At 42.4% G+C, this 14,540-nt stretch overlaps 1 protein-coding gene across 1 annotated transcript; it reads right to left on the bottom strand.

Annotated features, from left to right (window-relative positions):
- Positions 1 to 676: 676 nt before the first annotated feature.
- LOC138198467 (NLR family CARD domain-containing protein 3-like) lies at positions 677 to 11,008 on the bottom strand. The gene is made up of 8 exons (XM_069149898.1): positions 10,853 to 11,008; positions 8,457 to 8,677; positions 6,484 to 8,266; positions 4,736 to 4,909; positions 3,840 to 4,013; positions 2,140 to 2,316; positions 1,503 to 1,676; positions 677 to 786 (listed from the first exon to the last, which is right to left on the bottom strand). Exons 1-8 carry the CDS (start codon positions 10,981 to 10,983, stop codon positions 777 to 779), a joined length of 2,844 nt encoding a protein of 947 aa, XP_069005999.1. The 5' UTR covers positions 10,984 to 11,008; the 3' UTR covers positions 677 to 776.
- Between the last annotated feature and the right edge of the window lie 3,532 nt (positions 11,009 to 14,540).

Below are 14,540 nucleotides of genomic sequence, written 5' to 3'. Positions count from 1 at the left end.
AATGATATGTAAAGTGATACAACAAATATTAGGATATAAGATGCCATTGAACTGTAAGACACTTTATCTCTGTAATTTCACCGAAGAAAACATTTCTGGAAATGACAGATATTTGGTGAAAATACTCTTCGTAGCATGCAAAACATCAATTGCAAGGAACTGGGGGAAAGTAGAACCACCAACAAAACATCAATGGACCACAATTGTAGAAGAAATCTACACAATGGAAAAACTGACATGTAATGAGATGAAAAAAAGCACGACTGGACAAGAAAATGGAGAAAATGGACAGAATTCAACGTTTGAACTGTCAACTTAAGAATGGAACTGGAAAAACATAACAAAAAAAAGTAGTGCTGTACAACATAAAAATGGAATTGTGTATCCCAGGCTGTTTGAGCTATGTTATGAGTTTTTTTGAAAAGTTATTGTTATGTTGTTCTGCTTTGAAAAAAATAGAGATTTAAGTGAAAAAAAAAATAAAAGTCAACCGCAGTGTGAAATCAAAGAGGAATCTTGGTTTCTCGTGGCCGCCGGGAGAAAACGCCACCGCTGGTTATTTACAGCTGACCTGCTAACACAGTCATTTCATCACAATATGTTACTAAACACAAAAACCACCACACAGATTTAACAACGAACATCATGAGATCATCATCATCATCATTATCATCATCATCGTCCTCCCGGCCCAGTCAGAGTCTCTGTACACCTGCTGCTGCTTCAACCTCTCTGATCATCAGGACACACACCGTCCTGTTCTCCTTCACACATCATCACCTCCATCTGTAGAGAAGCAGAGAGAACAGAGGTGAGAACCGAGTGTCTGCAGAGACTCCCTCCATCAGCTGTCAGTCAGTGATGCAGTACATCAGAATAAAGAGCATCAGGACTTCAGTCCTGTTCAGAGCAGCCGTGCAGCAGCCTGCAGCTCTCATGTTAACATGTTGGAGAGAACACGCTAAGCTGCAAGCTCACAAACCTGCACACAGTTTGAGGAAACAAACTGCTGAGTCACGATTACTGGACTCCAGCAGGTCCGTTGAACCACCATGGTTACTAATGTAATGCTGGTTCTGTGATGTGCAGGCTGCAGTCAGACTGATCTCAGAGCTGTTCAGGGTTGAAATGAGAGAACAAACAGTCTGAGATCAGATGTGATGGACGAGGACCGCCGTCTCTCTACTTCCTGTCAGGCTGGAATCAGCTTTACTTCCTACACACATGAACTCAACAACAACAGTTGTCTCCATAGCAACTCAAACTCAAGCTGATCTGATTGGCTGACTGTCGTCTCTCTGTCTCCTCTCACAGTTGCACTGAGAAGGTTTTCAGGAAACACTGGATCTTTGATACCAACAGGGTTTGTTACTTCACTGAAAGCAGCACAGAGCGACTGCAACCCTCGACTGACCTCACAGTCTGCAGTCATGAACATGAGACATGAACGAGCTGCTGATTATACAGAGAAGATATACAACAGTAACAGACAGTGAACTTACTCCAGAGTCTCCAATTTATAGTGTGGACTCTCCAGAAAACCACACAGCTGCTTCACTGCTGAATCCTGCAGCTTGTTTCCACTCAGGTCCAGATGTTTCAGATGGGAGGGGTTGGACTTCAGAGCTGAGACCAGAGAATCACAGCTGATCTCTGACAACTTGCAGCCCCTCAATCTGAATAAAGAAAAAAATCTGTGAGTTTAGAATCATTCAGTGTTTCATGGTGTGTTCAGAGCTGAAGAAGGTTCACAATGTACAAGTTTAGAAAATGTCATCATCAAAAACATCATCACATGACTCCAGACCAGTGTGAACAAGCGCATACTGAACATGTATTTGTTGCAGTCTGATGTTGTGGAAAAGTTTTCGGTTTTTATTTCAATGTCAGACTTTAAGGTGAAAATCCAGAGTTTCACAGTCGATCATCCAGTGAAGGATTTTTCTTCTTCTGTGAAGGTTTTAAATGTGGACATTGCTCTGCCACAGTCAGCGGACTAAACCAGTGAAGAAGGAAACAGACTTTACCCTGAAGATCCTCAGTGTGGATCAGTAGAATATCAGCTGATGTCTGCAGTTTAGTGTCACCACAACTTTCACATCATGTTCATCTCAGCACAACTAAAACATGGTGTCTTACTTCAGAGTCTCCAGTCTACAGTGTGGACTCTCCAGAAAACCACACAGCTGCTTCACTCCTGAATCTTGCAGGTTGAAGTTGTCTCTTAGGTCCAGATGTTTCAGATGGGAGGGGTTGGACTTCAGAGCTGAGACCAGAGAATCACAGCTGATGTCTGACAAACTGCAGCTCTTCAATCTGAATAAAGAATAAAAGATGGAGATAAAATCACGCATGATCAGTTTGAATGACTTTGTCCTTCTGTTATTGAGGATCTTCATCATGTCAGCCTTCTACTGACATCATCCAAATGTCAGCACAACATGCATCCACCTCTTCATGTCAACACAGATCAATAAGATGCTGCTCACCTCCGTCAGGTCTCTCATTACACCATCACTACTCTACTGATACTTTAAACAGCTGCAGCTGATGATGTGCTTTCATCTGAGTGTGTTGTGAAGGATCAATATCAGTGATCAGACTTTAACTGTGAGGTCACACTGAAAGAAATCTTTGAGTTTCAACAGATCAGAGTTCAGAGGATCTTCTGTTTCCAGCTGATACTCTTTAACACACATTGCAAACATTCATTTAACAACCATCAGAGAACATTTTCTACACTTTCTGCAACAAACACTCGTCTGTTGGGACGACTCACTGAGTTCAGGACCAGAGAACAGAAAATCATTCACAGCTTTAAGGATGGAGGTTCTGTTTGTACATGAAGGAGCTGCAGCTGCTGATTAAACAGAGAAGATCTACAACAGTAACAGACAGTGAACTTACTCCAGAGTCTCCAGTCTACAGTGTGGACTCTCCAGAAAACCACACAGCTGATTCACTCCTGAATCCTGCAGCTTGTTGATACTCAGGTTCAGGTATTTCAGATGGGAGGGGTTGGACTTCAGAGCTGAGACCAGAAAATCACAGCTGATCTCTGACAAACTGCAGAACGACAATCTGAATAAAGAATAAAAGATGTGAGTTTAGAATCATTCAGTGTTTCATGGTGTGTTCTGAGCTGAAGAAGGTTTACAATGTACAAGTTTAGAAAATGGAAACTCCAAACAGCTGCAGGTTGAAACAGAAGCAGTAAAGAAGAGCTCATTGATATGAATGACAACATGCTGCTGCTTCAATAAAGACGGAGTGAATTCAGCTCTTAAACTCTGCAGCTTCACCAGCGGCTCCATCTATACAAACTCATGTTGTCCAACAAACTGATCCCAGATTCCACTGAAGATCCTCAAGTTTCAGAAGAAAACAAACATGTCTGACTGAATGTGGAAGAAAAGTCCATCAGATGATCCAAACTACATCTGCAACATCTGATCTGATGTGATGCTGCTTGAATATTTCAGTCCAACATCATCACGTGACTCCAGACCAGTGTGAACAAGCACATACTGAACATTTATTTGTTGCAGTCTGATGTTGTGAAAAGATTTTGTTTTTTATTTCAATGTCAGACTTTAAGGTGAAAATCCAGAGTTTCACAGTCGATCATCCAGTGAAGGATTTTTCTTCTTTTATGAAGGTTTTAAATGTGGACTTTGCTCTGCCACAGTCAGTGGACTAAACCAGTGAAGAAGAAAACAGACTTTCCCCTGAAGATCCTCAGTGTGGATCAGTAGAATATCAGCTGATGTCTGCAGTTTAGTGTCACCACAACTTTCACATCATGTTCATCTCAGCACAACTAAAACATGGTGTCTTACTCCAGACTCTCCAGTCTACAGTGTGGACTCTCCAGAAAACCACACAGCTGATTCACTCCTGAATCCTGCAGCTTGTTGTCACTCAGGTCCAGATGTTTCAGATGGGAGGGGTTGGACTTCAGCGCTGAGACCAGAGAATCACAGCTGATCTCTGACAACCAGCAGCCAATAGATCTGAATAAAGAATAAAAGATGGAGATAAAAAATTTAACAGATCAGTTTGTCCTTCAAAGAGTAACTCTGTGATCTGTGACTGTGGATCATCAACATGTCGCCCTTCTACAAACATCATCAGTTACTTCCAAACTCCAGTCAAAGATTCCATGTAACTTCAGTTTCAGCAGCTCTTCACTGATTTTCTCTGCATGTTACAATAGATTTGAAATCCATCACAAACCCAGCAGAGGGACAGACGACTGAGAACAACGTTGGTTCTTTGACTTCCTATCCCTCCACTGCAGCTCACACAGGAAACACAGCGACTGGATCTGTGAACTCAGACTGCTGAGGACACGGATCACTGTCAACTTTACATGTTCACACACAACATGGCTGTGGATGATGTCATCCATCTGGTACCACTGGAGTCAGGTCATCAGAGGATTTCTTCCCAGACAGAGTGGACAGGAGGGAGGACTGCTGACACTGACACGTCTTTTCATGTCCATATGGACATGTGAGTGTTGTATTCAAACACGTGTGAACCTGTGTGCTCAGACAAACATGCAGATGCTTTATTATTTAGTTTCTGTTTCAGTCTGAAGGTCTGAAGCTCATCAGGACTTTTCTGAAAGCTCTGAAGTTTGTTGGGATTTGTGCTCAGAAATCTCCAACATGAACTAAAGTGTGACACATGAACAGAGAAGAACTACAGCAGCAGCAGTCAGTGAACTGACCTCAGAGTCTCCAGTCGACAGTTCGGACTCTCCAATCCAGCAGACAGCAGCTTCACTCCTGAATCCTTTAGGTCATTGTAACTCAGGTCAAGATGTGTCAGGTGGGAGGGGTTGGACTTCAGAGCTGAGGCCACGACTTCACAGTGAGTCTCTGAGAGTTCACATCCTCTTAATCTGTTTTGAGAGAATAAAGAAAATGTGTTATTTATATAAGCAGCAATCAGCGTTATAAACAATTCAGTTTGATTTATTTAGAACCAAATCACAACTTCATTCATCTCACGGCTTTTTAACACGGTAAAGTTCTTCCAACAGAACCGCAGAACAACCCAGAGAGGAACCCAACAGTTCAACATGAGTGACAGCTGGAAGAACATCTGTTAACAGAACCAGACTCAGAGGTGGAGAACATCTGTCTCGACCGGTTCTTCTGTTCTTATTTACATTTTAAACAGCGTCCCAACGTTTTAGGAAATGGGTTTGTATCTGGAGAGACCGGCTGTCCCTGAAGATTTCTTTCTTATTGTTAAAATGGAGTTGAAATGCGAGAATAAAAGAATATCTTTTTCTTCCAGTACAAGTGAAGAAGGGAAACCAGGTTGTACAAACACTCCCTGAGATTATTCATCTCCAAACTGTCTCTGAAGTGGCCGAGGCCTCTTAACGTCCTGCTGGGGATCAGGATCCACTGACAGCTGGGAGCTTCTCTGGGCCACATACACAGTTTGTCTGACAGCACCCATTGGATTGAGCAACACAAAGTACAATGAAACAGTTCAAGGACTCAGTGAAGGTCTGAGAAAGAAGATGGTAGATTTACACGACTCAGGAATGTGTGTGGGAGACATTTCTAAATATCTGCAGACTCCAGGATCATCAGTTCAAACAACTGGACAGAAGTACAAGTTACTAGGAGGAGGAGCCACATCACCGAGGTCTGGAAGAAGACCCAACTGTCCCCCTCAGCAGACAGGAAACTGGTTAGGATGGTCAGGAACAAGCCAAGAAGCAGTGAGGCACAGATGTACCATGAAGTGGAAACTGCTCAACACCAGAGTCTCTGTCTACAGTCAGCTGAGTTTTACACTGCAGAGGACTGAGAGGCTGCCGTCCAACAAAGAAGCCTCTGCTCCAAAAGAGACACCTTCAAGCTGGACAACACATACAAACCTCACTCCACTTTATCAGTGACCTGAGTGAAGTGACTGGATTTCAATGAGAGTTTATATTGTAGCTGTAGTCGTCCTGAACGCAGCTCTGTTACCACCTCACTAAATGCTGCATCACATGTTACAGGCTGTTGTGCTGCTTTCTTTTTGATATCATTACAGACTTCACGTCTCCACATGTCAGAGTTCAGCTCTCCATCCTGACACAAACTGAGCTCTCTGTTCACGACACCATGTGACAGCTGATGTAACACAAAGGATCAGAGCTGAATACAGCTCAGTGTCGTCAATACCCATCAGTTCAAAAAGGATGGATCGGCCCGACTGGAACATCCCAACTAATGATCTACTGACAAATGAAAGGTTCACAGATCATGTAGAAATACCTGCAGATCAACAGTTTGATCATCTGATCAGCATTAATCACAACCAGCTAGAACAATCTACATTTAATCCTCACAGCTTTTTAAACAACACAACTGACCATCGGGTGTTTAAACTAAAGAAATACATCCTGTGTGTATGTGATGAACCAAACTACTGATCTGATTGACAACGTTAATGATCACGTGGACTCACCGAGCTGTCCTGCAGTTCCTCACAGCTGGGATCAGTCTCCGTCGTCCCTCTGATGATGTGGTGTACTTCTTCAGGTTCAACTCATCCAGAACCTCCTCTGACATCTGCAGCATGGAGGCCACACCTGAGCAGTGGATGTCAGAGAGTTCCTTCTCTGATCTGTTCTCTGACTTCAGGAACTCTTGGATCTCCTGATGGACTGAGAGGTCATTCATCTCCATCAGACAGTGGAAAATGTTGATGCTTCTGTCTGGAGAGATCTCATCACTGTTCATCTCCTTCAGGTTGTTGATGGCTCTCTGGATGATCTCTGGATCGTTCTCTTTCTGACCCAGCAGGCCTCCTAATAGTCTCTGGTTGGACTCCAGAGTGAGGCCATGAAGGAAGCGAACAAACAGGTCCAGGTGGCCATTCTGACTTTGGAGAGATTTTTCCATGACTCTCCTCAGGAAGTCATCCAGATATGAGTCTCTGTAGTTTCCTCCCAGGAAGCCCTGCAGCACCTCTTTGTTCCTGGTGGAGTGACAGTGGAACATGTAGACTGTAGCCAGAAACTCCTGAATGCTCAGATGAACAAAGCAGTAGACTGTTTTCTGGAAGATCACACACTCTCTCTTGAAGATCTCTGTACAAACTCCTGAGTACACCGAGGCCTCTGTGACGTCCAGACCGCACCGCTGCAGGTCTTCTTGGTAGAACATGATGTTTCCTTCCTCCAGATGTTCAAACGCCAGCCTCCCCAGCTTCAGAAGAACTTCCCTATCAGCCTCTGTCAGCTCCTGTGGACTCGTCTCGTGTCCATCGTACTTCTTCTTCTTCCTCTTGGTCTGAACCAGCAGGAAGTGTGAGTACATGTCAGTCAGGGTCTTGGGCAGCTCTCCTCTCTGCTCCGTGGTCAACATGTGGTCCAGAACCGTGGCGCTGATCCAGCAGAAGATGGGGATTCCACACATGATGTGGAGGCTCCTGGAGGTCTTGATGTGGGAGATGATGCTGCTGGACCGCTCTTCATCACTGAACCTCCTCCTGAAGTACTCCTCCTTCTGGGAATCAGTGAAGCCTCGTACTTCTGTCAGCCTGTCTACACACTCAGGAGGGATCTGATTGGCCGCCGCAGGTCGGGAAGTTATCCAGACGAGAGCCGAGGGAAGCAGATTCCCCTCGATGAGGTTTGTCAGCAGCACGTTGATGGAGGACTTGTGAGTGACATCAGACACAAGCTTCCTGCTGCTGAAGTCCAGAGAGAGTCTGCTTTCATCCAGGCCGTCAAAGATGAACAGAAGCTTCCAGACAGCAAGCTGCTCTGCTGAGACCTTCTGGAACATTGGATGGAAAACACAGAGCAGCGTGAGAAGACTGTACTGCTCATCTCGGATCAAGTTCAGCTCCCTGAACGACAGCAGAATCACCACACTGACGTCCTGGTTCCCCGAGCCCTCGGCCCAGTCCAGAGTGAACTTCTGCACTGAGAAGGTTTTTCCAACACCGGCGACACCGTTGGTCAGAACCACTCTGATGGGACTCTGCTGGTCGGGGAAGGCTTTAAAGATGTTGTGGCACTTGATTGGAGTGTCATGGAGGATCTTCTTCTTGGTCTCCAGCTGCCTCACCTCATGTTGGGTATCAACCTCTTCACTCCGTCCCTCTGTGATGTAGAGCTCCGTGTAGATCCTCTTCAGGAGGGTTCCACTTCCTCTTTGATCACTTCCTTCAGTCACATGTTCACATCTCCTCCTCAGACTGATCTTATGTTCATCTAAAACCTGCTGCAGACCAACATCTGGACAAAGACAAGAACATCTGTCAGATTAAGAAAGAGAAGCTGCACACAAACCAAAGACAGGAAGAGGAATCTGGTTCAGTTCTGTTGGATTTACAATCATTTAAATGTCTGATGTAACAAATGAGATGGTATAAAACAACAGGTCCAGTTTTCAGAACCGAGTCCTCAGCAGACAGATGGACAGTCTTACTTTGTACAGTGCTGGTTTGACTGGTCTGCGGTCCAGGTCTGGATCTTTTTCCACACTGGGGACAGGAGGAGTCTCCTGATGGAGCCGACTGGTCCCAGTAGGAGGTGATGCACTGTCTGCAGAACTGGTGTCCACAGCTGGTGGAGACGGGATCTTTCAGGACGTCCTGACACAGAACACAGCAGGATAGCTGCTGTTCCTCAGAGACACCCCTCCTCTTCCTCAATCTGTCAACACATTTCTTCATCACTACAATAATCTGCTGATGGTTGTTCAAACTATCAGGATTGAATGTTTCTGTCCAGAAGCTCAGAGGACACAGAGGACAGTAAAATAGAAGCTACAGTCAGTCTGTGATGAAGATGATGCTTCCTTGTGTTTCCACTGTCCTGCTTTCAGAGACTCTAATGAGCTGCTCTTCCTGTCAGGATGTCTTATTAAACACTCAGTGATCTACCTGCAGTTCTCTATTGATACTAACACCTCACTTCCTGCAGCCCTTTCACAGTAAAAGCCTTCACAGTGTTACAGTAACAGTGGTGCCTCTGCTTTTACTTTTTCTACTTCATTGGTTTATTGTTTCGTTGTTGTGTCTCTGCTTCTATAAACAACCAAATGAAACATGAGTGAAACACAAATGTTGAAACCAGAGAAGCCATCTGACTCAGATTTTACCTGCAGAGAACTTTTATAGAAGTTCTGCCCTCAGATGTTTGTTCTGGACCTCACAGAATGATGGAGAGAATCAAAGCTCAGAGGTCCACTTACTAAAGCTTTCAGATGTTTATAGGCTGAAACATGTTTTCGCATTCACGCTGTTTTTGAAGCAATTACTGGATTGATTAAAAAAAAAAATAACAAAACGTTTGTACTCATAAACCTCCATATTCTCATAGAAATGCAATTTATGTCTTTCTGTAATTTTCACACTTAGCAAAGTCATCCGGCGGGCCGAGCTGGACCCCCTGGCGGGCCGGATTCGGCCCGCGGGCCGTATGTTTGACACCCCTGGTCTAAATGAAGAGTTTCACATGTCAACGGTTTACTGTGGACTTTGAGCAACAGCATTTGATGAAAGGAGGAGAAAACAAGATGCTTCTCTGTGAACAGCCCTTAACTACCAGGATACCTGTGAGGCCTTCATGGGACACCTGTAAAATGTACCATCTACTGATATTCTGGATGTGAGGAGTTCAGACAGTCTCTCCAGGAATTATTTTGTGATTGTTGACATCAAAAATGTTTAATTTTGTGCTGGATTTTCTGAACAATTGTGAGGAAATTTGCAAGACTTTGTGGGAATTAGAAAAAATTGCAAGTTGAGAAACAAAAATGCCATTTTTTGTAAAGCACTACCTGATAAAGGAATAAATATGTGATCACTTCCTTTGATAATATTCAAGCTGCAAATCACAAAAATATTTTAGTTTTAATCTTTTTATTTACTGAACTTGAACCATTCATTGAACTTAGAGAACCACGGGGCTAAAAGTTACAAAAAACCTCCTAAAAGCTGCGTATCTTTCCAGAACAAACAGTCTGTGACTGTCATATAGAAACAACGACATCAGCCGTCAAAATAAGAGCTTTAGATGCTGTTTAATTCATGTTCATTCAACACAGACCTGCTGTACGCACAACTTGACATGTGTATAAATGTTTTTAGCATACAATAACATATCATCACTTCCACTGATAATAAGCATTTCATGAGAACATTTTATGGTGAAGGGCACATTTCCCACAAACCCACCACTTCTGTTTTTTCTGCTTGTTCCCATTTCCTCCGGTGCACAGAGTTTGTTTTGGGTAATGACAGCATAGGAGGCAGAGCTGTGCTGATTGTAAATGAGGAGTTCATTTTAGTAATAGAGCGAGTTTTGTTTGAAATAACTTACTTTATTCTATACTTTAAGCACAGCTTCTGCTGACGACATTTTTTTCAGAAGATTTACAGTAATTAAATAAAATGGCAAGCTCCCACAAATATTGCAGTTTGCTTGAATTTACGTTAATTATTGTGATCGCAAGATCACGATTTCCTGGAGGGACTGGTTCAGAGGACATCCGTAAATTGAAGCATGTACTGATTTTCTGCAGGTGTGGAGTTTAGGGGACGTCTGTAAATTTCAGCTCCAGAAGATAACCTGGTTCCACTCTGCCCCTCTAAACTGCATGAGTCCCTGTGTGACCGGTCGCTCCAAAGGGCCAGTAAAAACTCTGACCTACAGGCCAGTGGAGAAAAAAACGTCACATTGAACCCTGCAGGTGTGAACAGGACCTGTGACACGACAGCAGCTGTTCCAGGCAATGACGTCAGCTGCAGAACCTCAACACACTAAGTTCTGTTATAACCGACAGTGTGGAGGTTCAAAGGTTGGTATCAGTTCTCTTACTTTGAGTCTGAAGGTCCTGGTTCAGTACTGAAGACGAGAGGCTCATTTTTGGACCGATCACTCTTCAGAGATAGACAGATGGATCCTGGAGACTCGTCTCGGTCCTCATCTTCCTCCACACAAACACTCATCTTCTGGACTTCAGTCAGTCTGAGAGGAAAACCAGGAACACTAACTGAGAGCTCAGAACCGGAATCAGGACAAACAGGCTGTTTAAGAGTCACAGAGAAACAGAAACAGGAGGAAGTACCACACACTAGTTTTTACTCCTTTTCTTCCAGTCTGGTTGGTACATTATCTCTCTTCCCTTTATTTTCTCCATGTTTCCCGCCCATGTTCCTTAGAAATGATATAAATATGTGTCACATGTCTTTCTACCTGTTACTCAGGGATTATGAGCTTTATAGAAACAGATACTGAATTTAAAAGATGTTACAGCTGAAAGACAGCAGACTCCTCCTCTCCCTGACTAATATGATCCATGACACCTGGAAATGAAAAATCTTTCAATGATTAAAGTTGTTTCTTCCTTCATCAATCAGACCTACAGCTGCCACACATCCAACAGTTTCAGGTAAACAGTAAATGTGTTGTTTTCTACCAGCTGCATGTGTTTCCTGTCCAAACGGTGTGACGCCGTTTCAGAGCAGCTGGATCAGCTGAAGTCTTTGTAACCACAGATGGATCAAACTCTTCTTCCCTCCACAGTCCATAGGGAGAAAAGTGGCTTTCAGACTGACAGTAGAATAATAATAATAATGTTGTGCCTCTGCAGTCAATTTCCCAAATCTGACCCGTCGTCTCAAAATGGACTCTGAACTAAAGTTTCAACACATTTTTACTTTCACCTTTTTGGTCTCATGTAACATGAGCTGGTAAAGTGTTGTTCCTCCCCTCTCTGTTAACAGGAACATGTGATCTGTGTGTGTGCGCGCGTGTGTGTGTGTGTGTTGCTCACAATTGAGCTTTTTAAAATGATGTGTTTATGAGTTTCTCTCGTGGCTTGAACAGGATGATTAAAAAGAGTTTTAGTGTTTCTATGATCTACTTGGTCAAAGTTATATTTCACTTGTTTAAAGGGAGATGATGTGATGAATTCAGGAAGAAGTGAATGAAATCCTCACCAGGTGAATTCAGATCCCATCACAGTCGTTCTACCTTCACCTGCAGAGGAAACACAGAGAAGCTGCTGCTGATTCTGCTTCATCATCAGTCTGACATCTTCGTCATCCTCTCAGAACCTCACTGTCAAAGTCTGGAAACTTCAAGATGACAGAAAACCAGAGTTCAACTCCGATCACACAGAAGGAAACTGCCAAGAAAATAAAATATCTCAGACTATAAAATCTGTTTCACTGTTTATCAGTTCAAAGATAAATGTCAATGTTTCTATCTGCTACATAAAAGAAGGAAAGTACAGAGAGTCTGTAAAAGAAATAGTTCAACCTGAACACAATTAATTAACTAGAAAACATGAATAAATGTTTGTAACAATTTGTCAAATGCACCATGAAAAAACATCTTTTTAAACTGTTTCTGTAGTCGTGTCATATTTGATGTCTTTGTTTAATCAGTGATGGATGATAACGATGTTATCACAGAAGGTTTTATGATTTTATAGCTGCATTAAAAGAATTTTGAACCTTGCTGTTGTTTTATGAATACCACATCATCTACAGCAAAACATTCATCAGTGAGACAGTGAGAATGTAAAAAATGTTTCTGAACACATGATGCAGACATGATGTGAAAAACATGCTCCGTTATTCCAGAAAGAGAATTTAATATGTTTCTGTTTTCTTCCTCACTGTGAACATTTTCAAAGATCTCTGACTGACTGTCACGTATTTTATGACTTTATTACCTGTTAATAACCAACCAGTCCACCTGTGAACAACGTCAGACTGTTGGACGGACCAGACAGTGAACGCTCCTCACTAACTGAATCACACAGCTGTTAAAATGATCCACAGTTTCAAAGTTACTGAACATGTCGACTCTTCATGAAGCCGCAACAGAAAACACAGAACGAGTTCACAAAAACTGAACTGGGTTGAAAAGTTCAGGAGCTGCTTCAGAAGAGTCAGTGTTGTGCTGACAGACAGTGATGCCATTTTAATTGATCAGACTGGTTTGATGTCAAAAACCTATTAGATGAAGATGGAAACTGTTTGTTACCTTCTGCTGGAGGAAATAATCCGCGTGAAGCCGACGAATTAATCAGCAGCTTTAAGATGGAAACCGAGCAGAGAAAGAAGAAACATGGAGCGGACAGCAGGAGGTGTTCAGACGTCTCTCAGCTCTCTGTGTTCTTCCTCAAACTGAAGTCTTTTTCAGGAAATCTGATCCTTCTGACCTTTGGAATAAAGATCAAACATTAACAGACATCAGGACTCCTTATCAGCTGCATCATTAAGATCTGAGTATTCAATTTGAGATTAATTTCCCAACAAGCAAATAAAAAGTTTGAAGAAGTTGATGCAGTCTGCAAAACCAACAGATCAGGTTCACTCCATTATTAATTATTGTACCATTAATCTGTCAAATATGATGATAACAGGACGACTGTGGAACAGTGGAGGGACGAGATGAAGAAGGCCCAGACAGGACAAGAGGGACTATATATAGTTGTTGTAAACAGTTTATTTATTGTAAATAGTTGTACATAGTTTGGCTTATACTGTACACAGTTGTACACACTTTACTGGTTCCTATACATAGTTGTATACAGTTTACTATGTGTTGTACATAGTTGTACACACTTTACTGTGTATTGTACATAGTTGTACACACTTTACTGTGTATTGTATCAAATCCAATCTACGTGCAGTCTGAAAGCTCATCACCTTGCAGCAGTCCAACTGGCTGCCATCGCTGTAAAAATGTTTTTTGTTCTATTACTGAATTAAAGAAAACTTTGTTTGCAAATGTATTCTCTTCATTTTTTGATTTGCATTATGACAACACAATACTTAACTAAGATAGCACTTTATTGAGCGAGCTTCCACACCGTGGTGGCAAGCCCCCCTTCCTCAGTCTTTTTTGCAAGAAGAACACGCATTAGCCAAGAAACAACATGAACTCTGTTAATTTCTGTACAGGTGTATTTTTCTGATCTACTTGGTCAAAGTTATATTTCACTTGTTTAAAGGGAGATGATGTGATGAATTCAGGAAGAAGTGAATGAAATCCTCACCAGGTGAATTCAGATCCCGTCACAGTCGTTCTACCTTCACCTGCAGAGGAAACACAGAGAAGCTGCTGCTGATTCTGCTTCATCATCAGTCTGACATCTTCGTCATCCTCTCAGAACCTCATTGTCAAAGTCTGGAAACTTCAAGATGACAGAAAACCAGAGTTCAACTCCGATCACACAGAAGGAAACTGCCAAGAAAATAAAATATCTCAGACTATAAAATCTGTTTCACTGTTTATCAGTTCAAAGATAAATGTCAATGTTTCTATCCGCTACATAAAAGAAGGAAAGTACAGAGTCAGTAAAAGAAATAGTTCAACCTGAACACAATTAATTAGAAAACACTGACTTTTTAAAAAAATAATTTTGTGATTAAAAAAACGTTCACATGACATCACTGAAGCCTCAGGCTGTAACTTTTCCATAAGTTACGATTTTGTTTTACTTGCAAAATCTTCTACATTTGGAGGAGCTGAGGCTGTTTTTAAGCGA

This window comes from Embiotoca jacksoni, unplaced genomic scaffold (genome assembly GCF_022577435.1).
Source record: "Embiotoca jacksoni isolate LCO1_2020_lvr unplaced genomic scaffold, fEmbJac1.0.p SCAF_151, whole genome shotgun sequence".
Taxonomy (NCBI): domain Eukaryota; kingdom Metazoa; phylum Chordata; class Actinopteri; family Embiotocidae; genus Embiotoca; species Embiotoca jacksoni.
The sequence above is the reverse complement of the archived record's forward strand: the minus strand, read 5'-3'. Positions and strand labels throughout refer to the sequence as shown.

What these genes read in the sequence shown, in the direction of transcription:
- LOC138198467 (XM_069149898.1), bottom strand. Translation starts at nt 10,983, where the DNA reads ATGAGTGTTTGTGTGGAGGAAGATGAGGACCGAGACGAGTCTCCAGGA. An exon ending in TCAAACCAGCACTGTACAAA is followed by an intron (nt 8,267 to 8,456) that starts GTAAGACTGTCC and finishes CTTGTCTTTGTC; the next exon opens with CAGATGTTGGTCTGCAGCAG. An exon ending in AGGAACTGCAGGACAGCTCG is followed by an intron (nt 4,910 to 6,483) that starts GTGAGTCCACGT and finishes CTCTCAAAACAG; the next exon opens with ATTAAGAGGATGTGAACTCT.